Source organism: Chelonia mydas, chromosome 2, assembly GCF_015237465.2.
Source record: "Chelonia mydas isolate rCheMyd1 chromosome 2, rCheMyd1.pri.v2, whole genome shotgun sequence".
NCBI lineage: Eukaryota > Metazoa > Chordata > Testudines > Cheloniidae > Chelonia > Chelonia mydas.
The window spans coordinates 71871705-71899483 of NC_057850.1; the positions used below are offsets into that span (position 1 = coordinate 71871705).

A 27779-nucleotide genomic window follows, 5' to 3' on the forward strand; every position below is an offset into this window, starting at 1 on the left:
TAAGTCAAGTGGCCACTCTTATCATTGTTTTGGAATCAGCTGTAGGAATGCGGATATGCCCTTTCAAAGCTCTGTTTCTGACAGCCGGCATGCTTATCTGCTCTGGGACAAAGCAACCATTAGTGTGGAATGTTGCTTGCTGTGAGTGTGAGAGAGGGAGGTGGTGGAGAGAGGGGTCTGCTGCTGTCTAAACTTACAAGACTGCATGCTGACATGCTCTCAGCCCCCCAAAAACCCACTCTCCCCCCACATACACACAACACACTCCCTGTCACACTCCACCTCACCTCTCCATTTGAAAAGCACATTGCAGCCACTTGCATGCTGGGATAGCTACCACAATGCACTGCTCTCTGTGGCATTGCAAGAGCTGCTAATGTGGCCATGCCAGTGCACTTGAATCTGACAGTGTGGACACACTGCAGCGCTTTCCCTACTGCGCTCTCCGAGGGCTGGTTTAACTCACAGTGCTCTACATCTGCAAGTGTGGCCATGCTCTAAGCTAGATGCAAGGTGGGACATTATTAAGTGTAAGGGGTTCACACATGCTTGAGGAGATCACTTAAAATGAAGTGGGCAATTTATAGTTGACATTTCTGCACATAGCTTTTCAAGCAAATATCTTGCTGAAAAATACTGTCCATAATGGTCAGCATCTAACATCCCCTTCCCCCTGGACAATTTACTAAATAAGACAGGACTCTGGAAGCCACTTAGGCCTCTGTCTACCAGAAGATTGCATGCATGTTCTGGAGAATTTAGGTTACGTATTACCTAAGGTGGAGGTGGTGGAATCTCCATCCTTAGAGGCTTTTAAGGCCGGCTTAACAAAGCCCTGGCTGGGATGATTTAGTTGGGGTTGGTCCTGCTTTGAGCAGGGGGTTGGACTAGATGACCTCCTGAGGTCCCTTCCAACCCTAATCTTCTATAGAATCATAGAATATCAGGGTTGGAAGGGACCTCAGGACGTCATCTAGTCCAACCCCCTGCTCAAAGCAGGACTAATCCCCTATGATTCTAAGATTCTTATTAAGGAATCAAAACTGTAAAGTAGGACCTCAGCAATATGAACACCAGAGTTATGGACTGACTGATCAACCGGACACCATGTGGAACCGGAAGTAAAGTAACCAATCAGGCAGCAACAGAGACCAAAAAAAAAACAAAACCCAGCAGCAGCAGCAAATACTGTACTGTGCATGTACTGCATCCTAAAGGTAAGCACATCTGGGTTGCCTATCCCCATCCCCACACGTGGGGCACCCACTTACAGCTAGGAGTTGAAGATACTGATATTTCCAGGCAAAGCTGTGAGCTGCCTCAAGGCCCTGCAGCAGGAGCAGCATTGGGATCTGTGCTGCTTTCCTGTAAGCCATGAGTGTTTTCACCCCCTGGCCGAGGAGGGGGCTCTATTTTGAACCCCCTGCCCCCCCCCACTGGGAGGGGGACAAGCTGTTTTCACCACCACCACCACCCTGGGTCAGGAGTGGGACAATCTTGCCTGCAAGGAAGCTGCCTGGCTGCCTCTGGAACCTAGCCCAGAGTGTGAACTGCTGGAGCCTTAGCTGCATTTTGTTCAGAGTTACAAACATTTCAGAGTTATGGACAACATGCATTCCCGAGGTGTCTGTAACTCTGAGGTTCTACTGTATTACACTTCTCTCTCCCTGACTCCTGCCCCATATGATTTTGTATAAAAATTCAAAATAGTGATAGCCTCAAAAAAGATGAAAAAGCATTATAATGTTATTTGTATTACAATAGTGCCTAAAGGCCCTAAGAGAGATGAGGGTCCCATTCTGGCAGACTCTGCCCTGGAGATTTTAAAGTCCAAGACCCAAGTCCTGTGAGTGAACTCATATAGGTGCACTGCTGCACCTGTGCACAGCCCCATTGAAGTCACATACAGGACCAGTGCCTAAAGAGATATAAGTATGAAAGAAAGGAAGCATTATTGCCCCATTTTACAGATGGGGAACTAAGGCAGAGAAATGTTAATTAGTCTACCCAAGATCACACAAGAAGTCTGTGGTCAAGCTGGGAGCTGAACTCAAGTGTCCTGAGTTACAGATCAGAACCTTAATCATGAAAACATTCAGATTGTTGCATCCTTATCTGAACCAATGGAAGACTTCACAAGGCCACACCATTTTTCCTCTCTACACAACCCTTCTCCACAGCAGGCTACCTTTTACCTGTAGTTGTCCAGTTGTCTTTTTGGAGGAGGTCCAGTACCGCTCCCCAACACATTCAGGGGAAGAAAGAAGACCATTCTTGCAGCTACAGGGGTATCTCCCCATCTTAACCTCCTACGGGGGGATCCCTTGTCCCCCTAATTTACTCCATATATGCTACTCTCCTCACTCGTCTCCAGATTGTCTCCCGGTAAATGAGTGCTTGTTGCTCCCTCTTCCATTTGATTCAGTGTGTTCTACCCAGGTCTTGACATTTATTCAATGTGTAATACATTACATACTGTAGAAATAATTTCAAGTTTTCTCAGGCAGCAGGGCTTGGACATGCATTTGTACTTACTTAGTTTCACGCTGGTTGCCTGCCTCTCAAAAACTGCCCAGTGAGGGGAACAATCCCAGAAGATGCAGAAGGGTAACCTAACTAGCACTGAAAGTGTTCACAGATTTTAAATTTGCATTAAAAAATATAAACTTATGTGAACATTTCCAATTGTATAGCATGTTCCACAGATTACTACAACCTAAGTGCCTGATCTTGCAAACAGGAGTAAGATGACTCATGTAAGGAGTCCCATTGCCTTCAATGAGTAGTATGTGACTAAACAGGCACAAATATGTGCCTAACCCCAGATGTGTGAAAAATCTGAAGTGAAATTAGATTTTATATATGTAGCATATTACCTAATAAGTAAATACTATCAAATCTACCCATTTAGCTGTACTAAATTTTAGGTTATAGGTTTCAGTCAGTGTATATCCCTCCATTTTTAAAATATAGTTGTTCTGTAAATCTTTTTAAAAATGAGAAGTACTTGTGGCACCTTAGAGACTAACAAATTTATTTGGGCATAAGCTTTCGTGGGCTAAAACCCACTTCATCAGATGCATGCAGTGCAAAATACAGTAGGAAGATATATATATACAGAGAACATGAAAAAATGGGTGTTGCCATACCAACTGTAACGAGACCAATTAATTAAGGTGGGCTATTATCAGCAGGAGGGAAAAAAAACAACCACCTTTTGTATTGATAATCATCAACATCAAACATTATTCTACTCGCTGAGGTGGATTACCAGGAGCGCTCTAGCTGTGGAATCCAGGCACTCTACGTGCCTTGCCAGTGTGGACGCGTAATGAGTTAGGGCGTCCGGGGCTGCTTTAATGCGCTCTAACTCGCAAGTGTAGCCATGCCTTGAGTTTCTGTGGGGTGTCACAGAATACAATTCCTCTATCTTCTCCCCCTTTTATTAATTCCTCAAACACACCTTCCTACGATGAATACAGCTTTTTTGTGAGCCTTAGAACATTGATTACTGGAAAGCAGAAATGAACATCTACATTTTCCTTTTTCCAATAGCAAGTCCGTGTCTGGCTGAGCACAGCAGCATATATACAACCTGTTACAGGCCGCTGCATCTCAACACACTACATACATCAAACATACAAACTTGCACTTTCTTCTCCAGACTACTGGGGGGGTATTTAACTTTACTACCCATCAAAGACACCTTCTTTAAAACGAACCTCAAAACACCAGTTTATTTGAAAGCTGAAATAAACAGCAAAACAAAGCATATAACTGTTACTAGCTACAGTTCATCTGAAGTACCTCAGCTAATTTATTAGACAATCAATAGCATGTTTCAGACTTTGGAACATCTAATCCAAAGCAGCATGTCTGGAGTATCCAGATCTTTAAATGCTTGTTTTTCCCCAAAAAACTCTGTCAACCAAGCACTGCCAATTGCTACAGCACAGCCAGACACACTTTCCTAATAATTTCCAAACTTTTAAACCTTTAAAAAAACAACCACCCTCTAACCTGATTTTATTGCCTAGGTAAACGATGCCCCCAGTAAAGCCACCATCACTGCAAACAAATTCAGTGCCTCTGTTTTATGCTGGACGGTTACTGATCTTGGCAGGTACACCTGCGGCCGCTGGTGCTGTGAGTGACAGTCACCCGGAGATAATTTGGGTCATAACCGAATACTATGTTCCAAACCAGCTCCGGGCGTGGAACAACCAGGGTGACCGACCGGCTGCTAGAAGGGGCAGAAGACGCGCGGAGCTGCGGTTCCTCTCTCAGGGCGAGCCCCCGCCCCCAGCTTTCCCCGCGGTCCCGCTGCGCTCCGGCCAGCTGGTTACGGACAAACGCTGTCACGTGCTGCTGTGCGGCTCCTGTTCGCCTCGGGGCAGAGCTGGGCGGAGCCTGCAGGCAGGGAGGGGCGGGGGCGGAGTCAGTGCCGGGCCGGTGGCGCACGCGCAGAAATGCGCCCGCGGGCGCGTGGCGGGTTTTCGCAACGTCAGCGCTTGTCGAAGCTCGGTCACAGTTTCTCTTCTTGACGTAGCGCGCGGTTGGCGGTGGGGCGGGGTCCGGGATGCGGCGCCGGTTAGGAGCGGAGGCGCCATGGGGAGCGTAGGTGAGAGCGGCGCCCGGCTAGGGGTGCTAGAGAGTGAGGGAGAGAGCAGGGCAAAGAGGCGGGAAGGCGCCCGTCCCTCCCTTCCCGTGGCCTCCCCGTACTCCTCAGCCACTCCCGCCCCCACACAGACACTTCCCCCGCCTTCCACCAGCCCTGTCCCGCTCGCTCACTCCTGCTGCCCCCCTCCCCGACCGGTGCTGCTGCGTAATCCCTGCACTGACACCCTGCGCTCCTCAGGTGCCCCTGCCCCCACACAGACCGACCTTCCTCCCTCCTGTGTCCTTACCCTGTGCTCCTCAATCACCCCGTGCACCCCCTGCCCCCGATTTTCTCAGTTACTGCTTTCCTCTACCCCCACACCTTGTCCTGAATCACCCGGTGCTCTCACCCCCTGCCCCCGCACCTTGTCTTCAGTCACCTTGTCCCCACAGGCTGTTCTCCTGTCCCTACACCCCATTTTCAGTTACACGCCTTGAAAATCACACCGTCACCAACACCCTGTCTTCCTCAGAAATCCCCAAACGCCTTGTTCTTAGTCCCTGGGGACAGATAGCTCAGTGGTTTGAGCATTGGCCTGCTAAACCCAGGGGTGTGAGTTCAATCCTTGAGGGGGCCATTTAGGGATCTGAGGCAAAAATTGGGGATTGGTCCTGCTTTGGACTAGATGACCTCCTGAGGTCCCTTTGAACCCTGATATTCTGTGACCTCTTAGCCTTCACACTTTGTCCTCAATCACCCCTTCCTCCTCCCCACTCAACTACCTTGTCCTTCTGTCTCTTCAGTTACACCCCATCACCTTCCTGCACACTTCCCGCTGCTTCCCAGTCACATCCCTTCACTCTGCTACACCTTTCCATTCACTCCCTCCTATTCTTCAGGAGTGCTACACAAGTGATGAGGTCTGTGAGTTACAGTGAAGCAAGTCCATGGAAGACTTTAAGGGGAACAGTTTAGACCCTTAGACAGTTTAGTGACCCTGAAATAAATGGGGAGTCAGGGGAGTTGTTTGACAATCTGCATATGGAAATAGTTGGCAAATCCCAGTTTGTGATTAGATTCTTAGAGCTCAGTTAAACCCAGAGCTTGACTCTACCTTTTCCATGCTTAATGTATATCTTCCTGGAGTCCCTAACATGAATAAAGTTAAAGGCAAAAACCCTTTGTAATGTAAACGTACTATGCAGACAAGAGATACCATTATAATATAAACCACATGCATACCTCTAGAAAGCCAGAATCAGAGCCGTGATCCTTTAGCTCTAAAACCAAAGGCCTCTACTCCTTGTCCTAAAGAAGCCATGCGTTAGTTGGCAATAGTATTGTGGGTCCCTTGGTGTCTTTGGAAGCCATCTATTGCCCAGTCACACACAAACAAAGCTGAAACATTATGCCCTGGCCGTCATCTTGTGGACATTTTGACTATCACTTAATCTTGTGCTATTCCATTTACAGGGAGATGGAGATTATTCTTCTGCTGTGTTGGCCCTCCACAGGACAATGAATCTGTTCTAAGGTAAGCCATATTTTTGCTTCTAAAGAATTTGCCACTTCTGTATGTAAGACACTATGTGGGTGGCAGACAGACATGATCCAGTAATGAAGATGGAGAGTTTGTAGTCTAAAGCAATGAGGTGATAAAATACAGTTCAATACAAAATATAAGCACAAGATGTCATATGGTCACTATAAAAGCTACGATTTAGTCATGGGTATTTTTAGTAAAAAGTCATGGACAGGTTATGGACAATAAACAAAAATTCACAGCCTGTTACCTGTCCTTGATTTATACTATAAATACCCCTGTCAGGGGGCTGCTGCTGGGAAGGGGGGTGTCCGGGGCAAGCAGCACCAACGGTTCCCTGGGCCAGCTGCACTGGCTGCCGCTCAGGCAGTCCCCAGGCCAGGTCCCCAGGGCCAGCTGCTCAGGTGGCCCCATTGGCCCCTGCAGAAGTCACAGAGGTAGTGGAAAGTCACGGAATCCGTGACTTCCACAACCTCCATGACATACACGGAGCCCTACTCATTATAACTGGAATTAATTTTCAGTGTAGGGGACAGGTAGAAAAAAGCATATTTAGGTAGAGAGAAAAGAAGAGTAGGAATGGATATAAGAGTTGATATAGGCTGGTATGGAGTTATGGAGAATTTTGAAAGTGAGGATGATAACTTTGGAAAGCTATACTGTGGATTTATGGGGGTCTGCAAGCCTAACCCCATCAATTCAGTGCACCCTGAAAATCCTAAAACCAAGATTGCCAGAAATGAATACTGTTTGGTTGTGAATGTTTTTATGTAATTTCATAGGCGTTGGAAAAAAAAATAGTGGCTGCTCAGCACCCATCTGTGGGCCACGATCAGCTGTTCAGCAGCGTGTGGGAGGAGTTGGGAGGCAGGAAGAGGTGTGGGGAGGGGACGGGAAGAGGTGAGGCAGGGCTGGGCGATGTCAGAGGGGACTTCCCGAGATGCCGGGGAGTGGAAGGGGTAGGACTAGCCCCTTCCGTCCGCTGGGATGCTGCTCTGCAGTGTGGCGGGCTGGCAGCTGCCTGAAAGAGCCTGGCTGGGGAGGCAGCTTCCGTTCCCCACCTGGGCTTGGCTTCTGGGGACCAGGGGCAAGTGAGCCAGAGCTCCCCTTCCCCCCCGGCACGTTTTCAGCTCATTCAGTCATGGTCCCCAGCAGCCAAGCCCAGGCAGGGAGTGGAAGCCGCCTCCACAGTCAGGCTCTTTTGATCAGCTGCTGGGCTGCAGAGCAGTGACCTGGAGGGGCCGGCATTACAAGCGGCTCCCTCCCGCTCCCCGCCTGGGCTGTCTCCCTCCAGGGAGAGCAGAGGAACGTGCTGTGGGGGGGGTGTCAGGCACAGTGGGAGGACAGAGTCCCCCCCCCCCCCCAGTAATGTGCGGTGGGGAGAGCGTGGTGGCCCTGGGCTGGGCATGGGGGCAGAGGTGTTGGCTGGGCAGGGACATATGATCTCCAATTTAGATTGTGCCCCCCCAGTATGGGGAGGCACCAGTTGTTGATAGGGTACCCTCGTGGGAGGGGGTGGAACAGGGGCAAGAAGAGACGGGGCAGGGGTGGGGCTTTGGGGGAAGGAGTGGAGTGATGGCGGGGCCTGGGACAGAGCAGGGATCGAGCTCCCCTCCCCGGGAAATCAGGCAGTTGGCGCCTATTTGTAATTTGTCAGTTTGTAAAGTGTTTTGAAAATTAAAAGCTTTATAAAAGTGCTAAATATTACATTACTGGGGTGGCCAAACCGCAGCTTGTGAGCTGCATGTGGCTCTTTTACAGTTAAAGTGCATCTCGCAGAGCCCCATTATCTGTCTACCAGACTAGGTGGGGGAAGCTTGGAATTTCTGCCCTGTGGTGGGGTAGTGAGACTAGGGGCTCTTTGCCAGAGGTTAGTGGTGCATGATGGGAGTGGGGGGTTACAGGTTAAAGGTTCACCCCCCAACAGCTTAAGTCATGTCCTCCCCCAGGCACACCTCCCATCTTACCATCAGCAGTTCTCCCTGCAGATCCACGCTGTTTGTGGCTGCCTCTCCCCCCGGCCTCAACTCCCAGCTTGCCAACTCCAACAGCTGCCATGCAAGGAGGGGGCACGATGTGACCAAGCTGGGCCAGCAAATCCTGGCAAAAATCTGGGGGGGCATGTGACCCCATGTGCCCCCCCATCCAGCAGGGAGGAGGGTCTCAGAGCTTCAACCCTAGGGGATATGCCTGCTAGGGCTCAGGGCTTCAGCAGGAGGCAGGCTGAAACCCGAGACCCCCCTCCCCAAAAGGCTAAAGCCCCGAGTCCTGACAGGTGTTTCCCGGGGGGGCTGAAGCCCTGAGCCCCAGCAGGCATGCCCCAGCTCTTGAACTTCTGAAAATTGTCATATGCGGCTCGGAGGGTCAGTAAGTTTGGCTGCCCCTGTTATATTACTTTAGGCAGGGCTAGTAGATGATTCAAATGTCTGATTTAAATGCTGCCTTTCATGTTATCCAAACTATGCAGTGCATAGTTTAACACTGGTTTCAGAGTAACAGCCGTGTTAGTCTGTATTCACAAAAAGAAAAGGAGTACTTGTGGCACCTTAGAGACTCAAATAAATAAGTTTAACACTGGGCTATTAAAGAAGGAAATTCAGAAATGATTGTCTTTTGGAGGTTGCAAAATCTCACTGTGTGGATGCGGATCTTTATATTGGAGACCTAATTGCTCCATTTTACTCTTTTCTTGTTAATACTTACGTTGGGGTATTTTTCCATCAAGCCACATGCATAGCTCCAAAGAGCACTTTGTTAAGATGCTATAGTTGGATATCTCAACTCCCAGCACCCTAAACGTGGTGTTTTCCAACTGCTATTAAGGCACCAGCCCTACCTGTGCGTTGGTAAAAGTTTGACATCTGCCAATCTCTTTCTTATATCTCATGTTGCAGATGTTGTTCAAACAAAGTTCATCCAGAGTGGGCTGGTGAATCTAAGAAGGAAGGTGAAGAATCAAACCAGGAAATCACATGGCCAGAAGGACCTGCTGCAGTGGGTGCTACCTTTAGCTATATATGTATTTTTAAATCAATTAAGCTATGCCATGGTGTGTATTATTGGGCCATAATCATGGGTTGAGTGCACTGTGAGTAAGTAGCCTTGTGCCTTTAACCTACCCAGTGAATGTGACTATGGTAACAACATAAAAAGTCTGAAGTGCCGTTTTTGGATGTTATGTCCCGTCCTGTGTAGATAGCCAATGTAGAAAAAGACTGGGATTTTGAAAGAAGCCTAAGGGAGTTAAGTGCCAAACTTCCATTGAATTTCAATGAGATTTGGGTGCCCAGTTCCTTAAACTCCTTTGAAAAAAATTCAGCCAAATCTGCTTTTCAGATCACTTCACAGAGCCAGATCCTGAGGTTTTACCAGTTCCTTACTCAGGAAACTTCCCACAGACTGAGGACTGGATCATTCTTTCCTGTGGTAAAAAGTTCAGGAGGAAGCTCATGGGGAGAAAATCTCTATGAGGATTCCTTCATAGTTGCTTCGTAATCTTTCTGTTGGGTTTCACCCCAACTCTGATGCAGCAGACTTGACCACAGGGCCCATCGGGAAACGTGCAGAACCACGCTGGAGCTGCATTTCCAAGGACTCTCCTTGGCCACAGCAGTCCTAGTGATTTCCCTGGAAGGGATTCCTGATATGGAGTGGAATTTCCAGGAAAGGTAATAGAGCCCCAGTTTGTATTACCTTCTCCATTTAAACTCTGCTCGGTACAAGAGTGAGGACAAAGTGCACACTCGTGTGGCTCACTAGTCCTCTGAAAGGCCGGATTAACCTTTTGTGGGCCTGGTCCAAACATATTTGTGGGCTCCCATGGGGCAATGGGACATGGCACAGGGATACGGTGGAGGGAGGTTGGTCCCCAGAGTGAGGGGCTGGACAGGGTAAATGGGGCATGGTGCATCGGGGGCAGTCCTGTTCCATCCAGCCGAGCACGAGGGCATTGTTTACGAACAAGCAGACAAACATTGGCCCACACAGCTCTGCACTGGCATCTTGCCCCTTCCTCTTGGGGCGGGACTGCACTGCCCAGCCCCGCCCCCCCGCAAGGCCTCCCTGTCCACAAACCCCCCTGCCCGCCCAGCACCCTCCCCAGAGCCCCACCACCACAACTACCCCCCCACAGAACCCCAGAGACTCAAAACACACAGCGCCCCAAAACACACAAATCTCCCCCACTGCCCAGCACCCCCCATCCCCTCACTGCTCAGCACCCCCCACATGCCCCCCAGAAAACCACTCTCCTGTGCCCTTCCCCCAGCAGCTGGGAGGTGACTCTATCCGCTGGGCTGAGCTGGCAGCATGGCCGGTCCCGGAGTGGGGTTCACTCTGGACCCTCCGGAGCAGTGTGATCAGCCAGGTCAAAGCGGGAGTGGGGCCTGTCTGGGCGAGGCTCCCCCAGAACCCAATTGCCTGGTGGGGCTGGCCAAGCCCCCTGCTCTGCATCCCTCTCTTCCACTTCCCCCGGCAGAGACCAGACCAGCCTGTGCACCGGACCCAGGCAGCTCGGCCCTGGGGAGGTGGGTAAGGCCCCACAGGTGGCAGGCAGCAGACTGCTAGGCGCTGCACTGGAGAGAAGGGCAGACCCCGGGACATGACTCCCAAGAGCCCACCCAGGGCAGAAACACCCACCAGCCCTGCACTGGCAGCCTTCATGGCAGAGCTTGGCTGCTGGGTGGCAAGCCCCCTACAGGCGAAGCAGGACCTGCTGGCTGGGAGCCACTTACAGAGCAAGGCCTAGGCACTGGACTGGCCCGTGTGAGGGGCCAGACCCGGTCATGTGGGTGGGTTAGACGGGTCCATAATGGGCCCCTTCCCAGTGTCGGCCCATCGCTATTGTACACCCAATACTGGTCCTCTGAGGACCTGAGAAGGGAAAATTATGCAATGGAGACAGCTGAGCATCTGTTAATTCGGATCTCTCAATTTGTTCTTTTTTGTTTTAAGTGTATATATTATGCTATGAAAAATAAATGCTTTTGAAATGTGAAGGGACATTTTAAAGAACTCTTTAAAATTTGTATACAAGGATAACACAATTGGTGTTTTCGTAATATGGCTCCCCTTCTTGATGTGATTTAATACTATAAAATTGTCAGAAAAGCTTCCAGCCCTCGTTCGTTGGCTAAGCCAGTCCTTTTAGTTTATAATGGGCTTCAGCAACCATGTAGTCTTCTCTCTTGGCTCAAAAGTCTTCCCAGTCCTTTATCAGGGGTTCCTCTTCTTTGCAGTCCTCCGAGTTGTGGATTCTCATCCAGCAAGGTAATGCGTCCTGAAGTCTCTGGAACAGGCCTTCTGCCTAGGAGCTCTGGAGAGTTATCACCTGCTCTCTTACCAAACATCTGTTGGATTCATAATTTACAATGTGCCGGGGGGTTCTCGACCCCCGGATCTGCCCCAAGCCCCGCCCCCATTCCACCCCCTCCTGCAAAGCCTCACCCCCACCTGTCTCCATCCACCCCCACCCCACCTCTTCCCGCCCCATTCCACCCCTCGCTCAAGTACGCCGCATCCTTGCTTCTCCCTCCTCCCCCCCAGAGCCTCCTGCGTGCTGTGAAACAGCTGACTGTGGTGGGCGGAAGGCGTGGGGAGGGAGGGGGAGGTGCTGATTGGCGGGGCCTGCAAGTGGACAGGAGGCACCTGGGGGGAGGAAGAGGTGCTGATGGGGGGCTGCCGGTGGGTGTTCAGCACCCACCATTTTTTCTCCATGGGTGCCTATGGTTGGATTGAACTTAGGCAGCCCTTATATTTCCCAACAGGCCTGGTTTCTAGTCACATCTCCTGTCTTGTGCACCCTGAGTCATTTCCTTCTCAGTGGGAGGATGGGCTAAACCTGGCACAGGTTAGGGTGTTCCTTAACCCTCTTAAAAGCTAAGAGAAAAGGAGGACTTGTGGCACCTTAGAGACTAACAAATTTAGTCTCTAAGGTGCCACAAGTCCTCCTTTTCTTTTTGCGGATACAGGCTACCACGGCTGCTCCTCTGAAAACTAAGCATACCCTGTGACACAGCTTATAGAATAATAGACTGATATTACAAAATATACTAGGGCAACTCAGGCAAAAGTTTTTTCTTAAAGTATCTTTTTAAAACAAAAATAGGGAATGGATTGGTGACAATATTGTTGACATCAGTAATCAGTTAAGAATTATGAGGAGAAGTGGGATTTCTGAGGAAGGAATTGAGAGGAGGAAGAGTATAACTTGATGACAGTGTGGAAAATATACTAAGGGAGCAGTGAGAGAGGCTTCTCTAGCAGGGGAAAAGGGTTTGGGTCAGTGATAACGGGCAGAGTTGTGGAAGGGCTTGAAGGAGAAACAGTTTACTAATTGGAATGAGGTCTATATTATCAAAGCTTTTTATGGTTCGGTATTGTTTGTTAAAACTGGAAGACACTGCTGTGTTACATTATATTATTATTATTCTCTATAATATTTAATTAACGGAAATCAAGTCAATACAGAAAAATGAGTTAAAACTTGTTCCCTTTGCTACACCTGCCATTGAATCTTCCTGTGATTTTAGTCACACATTCCTCTATACTTAGAAATGCCTCTCTCTCCTCTGAAAGGGAACAAACAAGGGAAACCTGCTGACCTCACACACACACAGCCCTCAAGTTCACAAAGTGAACAGACTGAAAAATAAAGAAAATATTTTTTTCTAACCTCTTTTAGGTATATTCGTCTTTCGTGTTAACTTGAAAAAACAATTCAGACAAATGTGATTTTTTTTTTTTTAGGTGACTGTCTCTTTAGTTGAATTAATGTACTTAATTTATCATAGATGTACTGATGATGTATTTGTGATGGCTGTTGTAAAACTTCTCAGGGCAGGGACCCTATCTTGGTTGGTGGAAAAGAACCATGCACACAAGTCACGTAATTAATAATGCATCACAGTCTAATTTTATATTTTAAAACTATATATATCTGTATAATTTCTATATATTATTATGCCTTTGGCTATGACTCTCAGATCTCCAACAGAACTACTATTTTTCCAAATGTCCTTTTAGATTGTGTTGCAGGAGTGCAGTTGAACAGCTTATGTGCAGTAGTAACTGTATGTAAGTGGAATGTATGCACAAAATATACTAGTTGCATCTAGTCCTGTTTCTGTCATTGTTCTGCATCTTTTTGTAAGGAGGGCCATAAGTGGTTCATTCTGTGTCTGCTATATTAAGATTAGTCAGCAGATGTTCTGCACCAACCTGTGACGTTAGGTCATAACCACATCTTTGCCTCTGGGATATTCTTGGCCTTACTTGGCCTTACTTTTGCCAGGGGCAAGCTGTTGCCCACATAAAGTAGCAGCAGCTGAGTGAGCAGTCTGCCTAAGGAGAGTGTTACTTGGCTCATGATGAAGGTTTATACTGGGTGCTGTGTTGAGACAGCAGTTTTCTTGGCTAAGGAGTATAATTTTAATTTTGGAGAGTAGATGGCCATAATTATGGTGAGTTTTTGTTCTTTATTACAGCACTATGAAAAAGCAGACAGACAAGTCAAGGAGGAAGTGGAGATTCAAGTGTCTGTTGCTCTGCTGTCTCTTCAGGAGGCGGAGGATCCTAAATTTCCAGTACATACTAAGGATCATGTGCAAACCCCAAATCTTGAAATACTAACAGTGGAGAAGGATCCTCTGTCCTCATTAAAAACTGAAGCCCATGTACAAAGCTCAAATCCTGACATACTGTGTGGGGAGGAGGAGGAAGAAGAGGAGAAGAAAGAGCTGGTGGAAGAAGGGGAACTAGAATTTTTGTCTCTGTTACATTTTGAGATTCAGGAGCAATCTTCACATCTTGAAACATCAGTGGAAGAGCCTCTGACATTCTTAAAAACTGAGGCACTAGTGCAATCCTCAGATCTTGAAATACTAGGGGAACAGAAGCTTCCATCCCTATTGGATATTGAAACTGAGGTTCACGTCTCAGATCTGGACATAAGAGATGCAGAGAAAACGTCACTCTCGATAGATACTGGGTTGAATGTACCAACAAAGAAGTGAGTAGAAAAAGCCTGACCTGCTATATAGATTTCTTGTTTTAGCAGATGAGCTTCCTCTGTATTTTTTTAATCAGGTATTTAGAGTTTAATATATCTCTGGCCAGTTTTGATGTTTCTAGTTGTGACATACTTTTACCATTCATCCAGCTATGTAGGAAAACATTTGTTAGCCATATATTCTGTTTTAAATTATTTAGGACCAATCCTTTATATAAAACCCTTCTGCCAGGTAGAGCCAGCAGCAACAAGGGCCAGGTTCAGTGTCTAGGGGTTCCTTTTCAACAATACAACACAAAACCGGCTTGAGCCCCCATCCAGTGACCTGGGACAATTACACACCACCCCTGGGCTCTTTTAAGAGGCAATACTTCCCCTCTTGCAAGCACAGAGTCTGAGTGTAGCAAAACCTTTTAATAAAAGGAGGGAATTAACTCAGCATTAATTTGGGAAAACACTGCAACTAGGGTTCAAAAACACAAACCATGAGCAAAAGACCCACCCCCAAGTAAGTTGGGCAGTGTCCTTTTCCCCTCAGGGTCTTAAGTCCAGCAACCCAAAAGTCCCTTTAACCTGCCTGTCCCTTCTCTGTACCCTACTCACAGTTGCTGTCCTTGGCCAGTGCAGCCCCAGAGTTCAGAGGTTCATCTGCAGAGTTCACCTCCCACCCTGTGTGGAAGGCGGGGTTGGGGAATTAAGGAGGCACCTTACACGCTGCACTGCTCGGGCACTTGCTTGTTGCGCCAATGGCCGATTGCCACGCCTCTCTGCCAGCTGCCCGACTGACACTCACCAAGATGTCATCAGGGCCCCCCATACACACACTTAACACAGCTCTCAGTGGTTTCAGCTGTTAGTGGGGGAGCCTCACTGCTGGTGCACACTGGGCAGTCTCTTGCAATAAAGACACTCTCCCAAAGTAAGTCTAATACCAAGGGCATGGCTACACTTGCAGTTTCAGAGCGCTGGGAGTTAAACCATCCTTCGGAGACCGCAACAAGGAAAACGCTGCAGAGTGTTTTCACACTCAGCTGGAAGCGCACTGGCATGGCCACATTAGCAGCTCTTGCAACGCCACAAAGAGCAATGCATTGTGATAGCTATCCCAGCATACAAGTGCCTGCAACATGCTTTTCAAATGCAGGGGCTGGGGTGGAGTGTGACAGGGAGTGTGTTGTGTGTATGTGGGGGGAGAGAGAATGGGTTTTTGGGGGGCTGAGTGTGTGTCAGCATGCTGTCTTGTAAGTTCAGACGGCAGCAGATGCCCCCTCCCCTCCCCTGCCTCTCTCTTACTCACTCAAAGCAAGCAGCATTCCTCAGTAATGGTTCCTTTGTCCCGGAGCAGATAAGCAGCCAGCTGTCAGAAACGGAGCTTTGAAGGGCATATCCGCATTCATACAGTGAGTTCAAAACAATTACAAGATTAGCCACTTAAGGGGATTATGGGATGTTCAATCAGAGTGCAGTAATGCAACACCTCATTCACACTGGCACCGCGGCCCTCCAGTGGGGCGCAGCAAACGTTATTCCACTTGCCAAGGTGGAGTACCAGCAGTGCTGTAGCCGCAGAGTCAGAGCACTCTACGTGCCTTGCCAGTGTGGATGGGTAGTCAGCTAGCGCGCCCGGGGCTCCTTTATTACGCTGTAACTCACAAGTGTAGCCAAGGCCTTAGACCTAGGTATCCGTGATTTAAGCTCTGCAGTGTGTAACAAGACTATCCAATGAGTCTAAATTAGCTCTTTTATTATGCTGTGGAGAGAGGAAGGATCCAATGGTGCCTAGGACCCTTAAACAGGGCCCACACGAACAGGTACAAGTACCTGTCCCCACCTCTCTCAACTCATTGGGCTTTGGAACCCATGTCCCTTGCCTAGCGAGTGCCATTCAGTTGAGGCTGAATCGCTTCATTGGGGTATGCCAGGTACAATTCTGCTACCCTCAGTTAACACAAAAAGGATAACAATCCTTTGTTACTCCTGCCCCAATAACAAGGAGACTGGGGACCCAACACCAGCCACAAGTGATTATTTGGGCAAGCAATCCCATCATGCTGAGCACCTAGGCAGGGTGGGTGTGTCCATGCAATTGAGATCAGTTTTACGTCTTTTTCCACAGCTCACCGCTAGATGTCGGGGGAGAGCTCATTCAGACTCTGCTTACGTATATGTGGGCAGCCACACAAATACATAGTGACTAATGCTAGATATGTGGTTCCCCCATCAAGACTCCATGTCCCTTTCATGGCTCTAGCACCACTATGGAAGTCCTGAAAGCTCTGTGCCAAAGAGACAGATTTAAAAATAATGATACCAAATTAGAACTGTTCTAATTAACATACTGAACTAATATTGTCATCTTGGACTGTGATCTTACTAGATCTAATAAGCTGGGTAGGGCTAGGTCTGTCCATGGATGGGAAGACAGCGAGGAGAAGTCATGTTGTTAAATATGTGTCCTTGCAGCAGGAGCAGAAATCTGTCTGGTCTCGTCAGTCTTCTGGATATTCCAGGAGCGCGTGAGGAACCCTTGACTCAAAAGCAAATAGCAGGTAATGTAGAACCTCCTTGACTCACTTCTTCAGCTCAGTCTTCAGGCATGTAAATTCGTGGTTTTAAAAATTGTTTTGCATTGGTGATTTAAAGGGGCTGTTACTAGTAGTAATGGAATGAAAATGAGCAAGTGTATCACACATTGCTTTACAAATCAAAATAAAAGGCTTTTAAAATATTTTAAAATAAAAAATAATAGAGTAAGAAAGGAATTGAGATATAGTCAAGAAAGGAAAGAAGTTTTAGTTTAAAGTGAGAAGGAGAATCAATTATGCAGATAGATGCAGGAGGGCAGGACCAGATGACTATAATGGAGAAGGCCCTTGCACCCTAAATAGATTTTTGGAAAGGGACAAAAAGGTGGCTGGTGCTAGAGAGTAGATAGAGACAATGTTAATAGTAGCCATTTGTTTCAGAAAGTACAGTACATAAACTTGTTGTTTCATTGCAGTGGACACACAAAAAATCTGACTAACTTGCTGTGCTTTACATATGTTTGCAGCATTCAAAGATGTCTTCAAGGTTTTCAGCAGCACAGAGGGTAGCATTAAGATGCGTGGCCTGAAGCTGATTTTGCACAGGGTGGGGATTAATGTAACCCATCAAGAAATCTGTGAGGCACTGAATCGTGCTGATATTGATGGTATGGTTTCAGAATAGCAATACGTATTTATTGGTGGAGCATGTGTGTGCATAGTTAGTATTGTGGACAACGTGGCAGAGCATGTGCTTGTATGCATGTGAATACATGTGTGCATGTGTCAGTGTGAGATACTTGGGATGGCATGGGTTTGTGCGTGTGAGAACACAGATTGTAGATTGTAAGTCCCTTGAGGGGCAGAGACTGTCTTTTGTTCTGTGATTGTACAAGGCACAATGGGGTCCTGGTCCATAACTAAGACTTCTAGGCACTACAGTCATTCAAATAATAATTAATAATAATAGACCTGGTCTGGAGACATGCTGAGCACTTGTAAGGATCAGGCCCCATGTTTGCATATGTGATACTAAAACGTAATCCCAAACTGAGTAGAACCCATTCTATATCTATTTAGCTTTCATTTTTCCTGTCCCCATGCTCTTTTTTCTATTTTTTCTGGAGTGTCTGCTGATATTTTCTGTTTATGGAATATCAGATTGGTTGTGTCTCTATAACTAGGCACCTGGTTAAATAATTTGATTTTTATTCAAATTAGAGATGCTAAAATCCATTGTAAGGGTGGAAGAAAACTAAAATAAATCCATATTAATATAGATGATATTTTCTAATTGATGGTTTTATTACTTTATATAGTCTATCGTGTCTTTTATTTTCTCCATGGCTGAACTGTCCTTTATCTGGCAGGTGATGGGCAGGTGAATTTCACAGACTTTGTAACCGTTCTGACAGATGACCAGCGCTTTGCTCAATCTATGGGTAAGAACTGTACAGTGAAAGAAAGGAAAAAATCTGATCCTTCTTCCTTTTTTCTACTGGCAAAACTCTCATTGATAATGGGAGAAGAATTGAGATTGTGGATTAGAGAAACTGATATTGATATAAAAGGAAATCTTCAGAGTAATATAAAGAATATTCTAAATACTAATAAGTCAGTAATATAAAAAAACTTGTCTTTAAGATAATATAAAATTTTAGTCAGCAGTCAAATAGGAAACTGGCATCTTGACAATCCAGTGATATAGGTTAGGATTCAGAGAATACAGTTCATAGCTTGAAAACTTTTAATTGTTGTAAGGTAAGTTTGACAGAACGTTGAGTTCTAGGGCCCTGCACAGAGAGAGAGAGAGAACTATTCTGCTGGCTCATCTTGGTGTCAAGTTCTTGGGAGCCAGACCAAGTGGTTCCTAGTAGCTCCAACCCAAGAATCTGAAAGGACGAGTGAGATATAGTGAGAGACTACTAGCATGTCAAGGAGAACCTATGAACAGCTAATGTCAGGAGGTCAAGGGATTCAGACCTTGTTACTCACCTGTGTGGGGAGATGTTACGGTTGCATGTGATTCCCACACTGAAAAGACCTCTTTTTAGAACAAGTTTTGTACTTAAAAATTGTGATAATCTAGAATATTCTGGTGTGAATTTCCAAAAATACTTTCACATTTCAGTCATTTGTCACCCACTTATTTGTATAATTCACCTGTCAGTGTGCGTTAAGTGTCCCCTTTTTGTGCCCAGTCTGCAGAGGATGTGTGTGTGACAGCTCTCAGCATGAGAGCCTGATTCTCTTTAGCACAAGCTATAAAGACTCAGTCTTTTAACTTTAGGCTTGAATAGAGACTGGGAGTGGATGGGTCATTACACAAAGTAAAACTATTTCCCCATGTTTATTCCCCCCCCTCCGCCCCCCACTTTTCCTCAGACATTCCTGTTAACTGCTGGAAATGGCCCACCCTGATTATCTCTACAAAAGGTTCCCCCCCCCCCCCCCCGCTGATAATAGCTCATCTTAAGTGATCACTCTCCTTACAGTGTGTATGATAACACCCATTTTTTCATGTTCTGTGTGTATATAAATCTGCTCACTGTATTTTCCACTGAATGCATCCGATGAAGTGATCTGTAGCTCACGAAAGCTTACACTCAAATAAATTGGTTAGTCTCTAAGGTGCCACTAGTACTCCTTTTCTTTTTGCAAATACAGACTAACACGACTGCTACTCTGAAACCTGTCAGTCTTTTAGCTGAGAGGTCATTGTTTCGATCCCCCAATATTAACTCTGATGGTGTCTATTGCACTTGCAGATGTCCCACATTTGACATATTTGTAGGTTGAGATGCATCCTTCATACTGATGGGAGAGAAGGGGGGAGCACAACACACAGACCTGCTGATATGATGCAGGCACACACCCTGCTGCTGCAGTTGCTCCTGACTGTATCCAATTTCCAGAAGTCCATAAGAATCTACTGAGTGTTTGAGGAAGTGGGTGGTGATACAGACTACTTCATGAAAGTTCCCTCCAGACAACAGTTTGTCACCACTTGCTAAAATGTGAAGAATTGCTCTTGATGTACTTTCTGTAACTTTTTAAGTGTAACTTTTTAAGTGAAGATAAAATGCAGTATAGACAAAGATTTTGAGGCCTCCCACACTCTTCAGAAGAGTCAACATAGTAAGGAGCAACTTCAGCAGTATAGTTTCTGTCTGATCCCCAGGCAGGGACAATCTTCTCCCTGACACTGGGAAGCTATGCTTTAAGGAACACTAGAACTATATAAAAAACCCAGGAGGTTATCAAATGAAAACTACATTAGTGTCCGTTAAGATTATGGCAGGATAACTTCATCCACCCAAACCTTAAAAGAATGGAAATAAGAAGTTAAGGGGAAATACTTGTGCATTTCTTTCTACTTCTATATTGCCTAGGATTTTGCTGCCACCAAATTAATCTGTATTTTAAGTGTTCAATTTAACCAAGAATGGTATTCTCATTGGATCCCTCTTTGAATATTGAGTAGCATGCTTCAAAGGTAGTCATGCGGTACTCTTTCCCTCTCTGTATCTTTAAAATAAAGAAGCCTTCACAAGGCAGGAGAAAACAGATTAAAATATTATATGTATTTACTGAGTCTAATACTAGTAATGGACTACATACAAATTTACAAAAATAAGAAAGGGAAGTTGAACCAGGCTTTAAGAAATAACAGCAAAAAGAGAAATTACTATAACGGAACTTATGTGTATACAGGAATGCTGCACATAAATTATTTGGAATTGTAAACAATAACCTTTTCCATAACAAAAATGGGTTTTTCTCATAATAATGTGCTCTGAAGTGAGGCTAGTTTCCTGTTGTAAGGTTAGAGCCCGGTGTGACGAGTTCCCCCTGGGGTGCCACCTGGAACTGGGATACCACTGAGCCCTCGACCCACCAGCCTGGGCTCCTCCTCACACTGTACTGCTGTGACAAGCTGCAGAGTCCTCCAGGCTGCACTTTCACCAGCATACATACAGGTAGGGACACACCCAGTTGCAGTTACATGCAAACTCTCTGACCAGCCCCTGCATTGGAAGGCTACAGTTAAGGCAACTCCCAGCTCCCCAGGTGTGCACCCCCTCCAGAATTTAAACCCAAAATTCTACCATCTTGTGTTGCACGGGGAACAGCATAAGCTCATAAAATTTGCCCCCTCCCTCAATGTGGAGAGAAATATGAAACACCCTTTGCCCTTGAGTTATGATTCCCACACACTTCACTCCAACTCACTGGTTTAGGTAAAGCAAAAACAAGTTTATTAATGACAAAAGATAGATTTTAAGTGATAGCAAACAGATCAAAGCAGATTACCTAGCAAATAAACAAACAACTCAAACTAAACTTAATATACTAAATAGATTGGATATGAATGCAGCTTCTCACCCTAAGAGATGATACAGGAAGGCTGCAGATTCTTAAGGGGCAAGCTGCACTTGCTTTACAGCTTGGAATCCCCAGGTGTTTCATTCACAGGCTAGAAATCCCTTTCGCCTAGGTCCAGCACTTCCCCCAGTTCAATCTTTGTTCCTCAGATGTTTCCAGGAGTCTTCTTGGGTGGGGAGTGAAGAACACCAGATGATGACGCTCCTTCCCTTACATAGTTTTTGCATATGGCAGGAACCCTTTTCTTTTCAAAGCTTCGTTTCCAGACCAGTCTGTGGGAAAAATACTGACATCTCAAGATGGAGTCCAGCATCATGTGGTCATCATCATGTCCTTGTAGCATCATAGCAGCCATTACTTGGAGGCTGTCTGTAGCGTTCTCAGGAAGGCTTCCCAGGTGGGAGATAAGCTTCTCCTAAGGCAGGGGTGGCCAACCTGAGCCAGAGAAGGAGCCAGAATTTACCAGTGTACATTGCCAAAGAGCCGCAGTAATACGTCAGCAGCCCCCATCGGCTCCCCTTCTCTCCCAGCGCCTCCTGCCCACCAGCAGGCCCACCAATGAGCACCTCCCCAGCCCTTCCCGCACCTCCTGATCAGCTGTTTCGAGGCATGCAGGAGGCTCAAAGGGGGATGGGGAGGAGCAAGGGCATAGTAGGCTCAGGGAAGGGCATGGGAAGGGGTTGGGGCAGAGCCTCTGGCAGAGCCAGGTGTTGAGCAGTGAGCACCCCCTGGCACATTGGAAAGTTGGTGCCTGCAGCTCCAGCCCCAGAGTCGGTGCCTATACAAGGAGCCACATATTAATTTTTGAAGAGCCTCATGTGGCTCTGGAGCCACAGGTTGGCCACCCCTGTCCTAAGGCCTTTTTTTTTTTTCTTTTCTTTTTTTTCCCCCCAATGGCCCATTACCGTGAATAGGCCCTTCCCCACCCACTATCTAGACTGTAAGTATCTTGTCTAGTGGGTGTGACAGGCAGAGCTGTCCTGTCCATAGGACGGACCGGGGCAACCGCCCCAAGCCCTGCGCTTTGGGAGGCCCTGCACCTTGGGAAGTGGGGTCCTGGGGAGTTAGCGGGGGGCCCAGCCCACTCTGCTCTGCTTGCTCCTGGCGTTGCTCAGGGGAGGGGGTTTGGGGGAAGGGGTGGAATTGGGGGTGGAGCAGGGGCAGGAAGAGGCAGGGTGGAGGTCTGGGGGAAGGGGTGGAGTGAGGGTGGGGCCTGGGCCGGATTGGGGCTGTGGGTTGTCCCTGGCCCCGCACCCCCCTAGGGACGGCCCTGCTAACAGGTGTAACTACATTTGAAATACAGGTACATAGTCAGTATTCATAGCTTCAGATACAAAAATGATACATGCATACAAATAGGATAATCATATGAATCAAATTAACTTTTCCAGTGACACCTCACATGACTTACCTTGCATAAAATACATCATAATTATGTCATAATCCTATCATAATCACATCACTGTGAAGAATATGGGGTGCAGTGTCACACCCGGACCTGACCTTCTCTTCAGACCTTGGAAGGGAAAACTTAAATACTGTAAACATACAGTTTTTTAGTTCATCAGACAAGTCTAAGACTTCCAAGCCAGCAATTCAACCAGACTGCCAAAATAATTTTTCTTTTTCCTTTCAGGAAAACTTCTAGAATTTGCATCTTCTTTGGCAATTGGCACCCAGGCAGTGTAACATTCTTTGGTTTATGTTAATTAAACTTCTGGATAATATTAAATTTTGTTTTAATATACCTCTTTGGGTGAAATGTTTACGGTGGAGATAGTCTGTGGTATGCCCTTTAAACTGATCTTCTGTATTTTCTCCTCAGTTCGGCCCAAAGAGAGCATAATACGTGACCCTTCTAGCGTAGAGACTCTCTTCTTTGAAGTTCTCACAAAGCTAGTGGAGACGTCAGCTCTGCCGATGAAATCAGAGAGGGAAGTTGTAAGGTGAGTGGCAGTGCAAACCTATTCTTAATAAATGGTACACAAATATAGAGTTAGTATTAACTTAAAGCATTCTGATGATCCTTTGCTGTGCACTGTCATCTATTTTCTTGTACTAGTGTCGGGATTACTCAATTGGTAACAGTACAAGCTCACTTCTGCCCCAGGTCTTGGGTTTCAAACCAAGAGATGTGCTAAAATTGAAGTGCAGTACTGAGGTTATACTGTTAAAATAGCTGTTTTAGAGTTCATCTTAGGTCCATTTTGTGTTTCTCTGGTGGTTCTCCAAGGTTGCATTAGGCCTTATGGCTACAGCATTGCACTGGGAGCTCATGTTCAGCTGATTATCCATCATAACGCTTAGGTCTTTTTCATAGTCTCCCATCCTGTAATTGTGGTCTATATTCTTTGTTCCTACATGTATAACTTTACATTTGGCTGTATTAAAATGCATATTGTTTGCTTGTGTCCAATTTACCAACTGATCTGTCCTCTTCGTTATTTACCACTCCCCCAATCTTTGTGTCATTTTGTTTTCTTTCAGATCATTGATAAAAATATTAAGTAGCATAGAGCCATTAACTGGTTGCTGTGGGACCCAATTCTCCAGGGTGGCATTCAATTATCATAACCATGTAAATGTACTCTCTCTTCCTGCAATCCCCTGCCCCATTCTCTGCACACCTTCCAACTTCTGAAACAAATAAGGTGGGGATTGTAAGATTGTGGGAACTCATTCATTCTCTCAAAAGCTTGGAAAAATTGGTATGTGATTGTGTAAATAAAGGCTATATCATCATGCATATGCACCAGGGGTTTCACAGGCAACCTTAATTTTGGCATTTACTACCTTTTTGAGTTCTCAACTTTGATAATTTTTTAAGTTAAGACGTGATAATTTTTAAAGTGGCTTTTTGCATATAATCATCCAGGTTTTTTAAAAAGGCAAACTGAAAAATCAGAAATCCCATCATGTGGAATCATATTGACACCCACATGGGTCACCAGCAGGGTTGGAACTTTTAGATACACTGCACAGACCTCTGCCATGTGAATTAACAGAGTAGCTGATGACAGTAAGGTTGTTATCCTCTGTGTGGACCAGTACTAGATGGGAATGGGACACTTAGCCAGTGGCTTTCACAGGTATTTGCTGACAGTAGAGGAATGGTGAAACTCAAGGAACTTGGGTTCTATTCCAGCCTCTGGAGACAAGTGTGCTTTGTTGATCATAGCCTCTTCTACCTTCTCCCTTCAAGCTTGACCTCTTCTGCCCCACTCACTCCAACCTTCTCTGTCCCATTCCTGTCTCTACCCCACCACTGGCTCCTCATTCAAGTCCCAGTCTCCCGACACTGCCTAGTCTCCTTATACAGCCATTCTTAACCTACCTTCACCCCAACCCTGCTCCCAGATCTAGTCTCCTTGCCCAGTCAGTCCCAATCCCTGCCCCCGTGCCAGCCTCTAATCCAAGGGTGGTCAAACTTTTTGGCCTGAGGGCCACATCGGGGTGCGAAACTGTATGGAGGGCCGGGTAGGGAAGCCTGTGCCCCCAAAAAAGCCTGTCCCCCGCCCCCTATTTGCCCCCTCCCACTTCCTGCCCCCTGACTGTCCCCCTCAGAACCCCTGACCCATCCAACCCCCCCTGCTCCTTGTCCCTGACTGCCTCGACCTATCCACACCCCTGCCCCCTGACAGGCTCCTGGGACTCCCACACCCTATCCAACCCCCCAGAACCTCTGCCTCATCCAACCGCCCCCTGTCCCCTGACTGCCCCCCGGAACCTCCCGCCCCTAACCACTCCCTGTCCCCTGACTGCCCCCCAGAACCTCCTACCCAAGTTTTTCACGGCCGTGTGCGCCGCCGCCGCCACCCCCTTACTATGCCGCTCAGCGCGGCAGCATGGCTGCGTGGGAGGGGGAGGAGCCGGGGGTGAGCCTCCCGGGCCAGGAGCTCAGGGGCCAGGCAGGACAGTGCCGCGGGCCGTAGTTTGCCCACTTCTGTTCTAATCCCATGCTCTGCCCTCAGACTCCTTGTCCCAATCTACTCCCCTCCTGGTGTCCTGCAATGCCCTAGGTTCAGCTGTTGTTCCCTCTGCATTACAATCAGACGGCTACTTTTCCCCCTGCTGCCAGGGTGCCAGAAAAGCTCCCTGCATTCACTTCCTGTGTCTGGCCCTATCCCAGCCTGGAGGAGCCAGTACAAGGAAGTCTGGCTTCATCCCTATAACCCAGGGCTGGAAAGCATGATCAGTTGCTCTAGGGGGATGGCCAGGGCTGTCCCTACCCATACGCAAAGTATGCAGCTGCATAGGGCACCAGGAAATTAGGGGCACCAAATTTCCTTGTGCTGTACGCAGGTGCGTTCTGTTCCAGCCCCTGCTCCGCCTTTTCCCCATAGCCCCAGCCCCTGCACTGCCCCAGCCCCGCTTCTTCCCACCCTGCTCCTCTCCAGTCCTACCCCCACTCTACCCCTTCCCCAAAGCCCCTGCCCTGCTCCGCCCCAGCCCTGCCTCTTCCTGCCCCTGAGGACTGCAGCAGCGCCGGGCCTGCACTCACCAGCAGTGGGAAGTGCAGCGACCTGGCCCCAGCTGCGCTGCTGGTGAGAGCTGGAGGACGGTTCCCCCCTTCCCCTCAAGCCAGCCCCACCCCCCCACGGAGGCCTGGGGCCAGCCCCCCAACCCCCTGTGGAGGCCTGGGCCTCTCACCCCCCATGGGGGCCGGGCTGTATAGGGCCCCAGAATAGCTAGGGCCCAGCGGATGGCACATGTGCAGTCCTGGCACATGTTGGAGGTGAGAGGGGATGGTACATTTGCAGTCTGGTCAGCCCTGAGAACTGTCAGAGGCTCAAGGATGCTCAGTGAGGATGGAAGCTGATGATTTTAGCTGTTAAGCTCTAGCAAGCCTTTACTGAGCATGGGGGAACTGTGATTTTTTTTTTCAAAGACTTATAACTTCACAAAAATTGAACAGAATTTCATGAGGTTGATGAATAGCACATCCCTGAAACAAAAGCCACCCCCTGCCAAACTTCATGTCCCTGCTCCAAAGTATGGAAGTAGTAGAACTTTCCAAAGAACAGGTCACAAGATTTTTTTGTAATGTTCAGAAATAATATATTTTCCCCTAACCTTGTTCTCTGAAACAGATGAATGGTTTTGGCTGAAAATTTCCCCAGAGTCAGTGTGAGTGAGACACTTAACATGGAAATTGTCAGCCTGAACAGTTGAAGTTTGGTAAAGTTATAAGAAACTGAAAACAGAGTCTTACAATGGGAAGTGTTGGGCAATCTTAATAATAGGTGGGGCTGGGAGTACCATAGGCTCAGACTCCATGGGTGCTCTGGGACTGGAGCACCCATGGGAAAAAAATGGTGGGTGCTGAGCATGCACCGGCAGCCCCCGTATCAGCTCCTCCTTACCCCCCTAGTGCCTCCTGCCTGCCAGCGGGCCCCATGGATCAGCACCTCCCACTCCCTCCCAGTGCCTTTCACCCACCGCGGGCAGCTGTTTCACAGTGTGTATGAGGCTGGGAGGGAGGGGAGAGGAGCAAGTTTGCGGCAAGCTCGGGCGAGGGGGCGGAACTGGGTGGGAAGAGGCAGGGCGCAGGTGAAGCAGTGGCGGGAAGAGGAGGGGCAGGGCGGGCTAGGGCTTTGGGGGAAGGGGTGCAGTGGGGGTGAGGTCTAGGCCAGAGCTGGGGGTTGAGCACCCCCCAGCACTTTGGAAATTCGACACCTGTGTGGAGTATAATAGATTTTCCCTAATTAAGCTAAATAGTGTCAGTGGCAGCCATTTTCTAATGACAGTGAAAATTGCCAATTCCTTTTACATGTACTGTATTTGTCTTTGGTCCAGGTGTGAAATGACTGATCACTGCATCTAGAAATAGTTGCTGACCCTCGTATAGTATCACCGCACAATGAACTCTTTGTCAGCCAGTCAGATTTCTCCTCTCAGAATGATCATTATGAAAAGTACTCCTGGGGGAATTCTGCGCCCCTGTGGGGGCTTAGAATTTATACCATCCATAGATTTCTTTTCTTTGCTCCCCCATTTTTCTTCGGGGGAGAAATCTGTGAGGAACACAAGCCCCTCCTCCGGCAGCCTGGGGCACATCTGCCTGCAGCAGCCAGCAGAGACTTAAATCACTCCGGGGTAGAGGGGCTCGGCGTTAAGGAGGTGGGGCTGGGCACATGCTTGTGTGCAAAAGAGCGAGTGCCCCTCCCCCCACCCTTCCGCTTGGAGGGGTAGGGCTTTGTGAGGCAGGCTCCGTCCCCTGAGGCAGAGCAGAAATGTAATAACTAAATAGGCAGGTTGCTAATGTTCCCATTGTCAGTTAATTGTTCCCATCCTTAGTCAATTGCCCCAGGAGCCTAAAAAGCAAAAAAGCTTTAAGGCTCCTTTACATTGCGAGAGTGGTGTAAAGGAGCCTTCTAGGAAGATCTAGGAAGATATATATGCTTTCTTGCTTTTTTCCTGTGCCAGAGCGTCGCAGTGAGGTTCGATTACAGCTCAGGATCTATTTTGTTTGCCCATTAAAAAAATGCAGGACAATGATTAACAAAACTGTATGATTTATATTCTACTTTACTTTTATTTTGGTGTTTGGTGTTCTGTAATTTAATTTAAATGAAAATCCAGGATTATAACTGGAATGCAGGGTATTGGTTATCAAGTATTTGTAACTAAACTTTCATGTGTTTAGGAAATGATGAACAGTTGTGATTTTTTTCCCCCTGTATGGTAGATTAAATAAATTACCAAAATAAGTGAAAC

The 27779-nt window shown here is 47.4% G+C and overlaps 1 protein-coding gene across 1 annotated transcript in view; it reads left to right on the forward strand.

Annotated features, from left to right (window-relative positions):
- Nucleotides 1–4526: 4526 nt before the first annotated feature.
- Nucleotides 4527–27779, forward strand: part of LOC122464275 — a 32141-nt gene continuing 8888 nt past the window's right edge. The window contains exons 1-8 of the mRNA XM_043538820.1: nt 4527–4621; nt 6074–6134; nt 9038–9137; nt 13628–14151; nt 16615–16700; nt 17204–17344; nt 18047–18118; nt 22888–23008. Of these exons, the coding sequence (XP_043394755.1) occupies nt 4609–4621; nt 6074–6134; nt 9038–9137; nt 13628–14151; nt 16615–16700; nt 17204–17344; nt 18047–18118; nt 22888–23008 (1118 nt within the window). The 5' untranslated portion in view covers nt 4527–4608. The remainder of the gene's footprint in view (nt 4622–6073; nt 6135–9037; nt 9138–13627; nt 14152–16614; nt 16701–17203; nt 17345–18046; nt 18119–22887; nt 23009–27779) is intronic.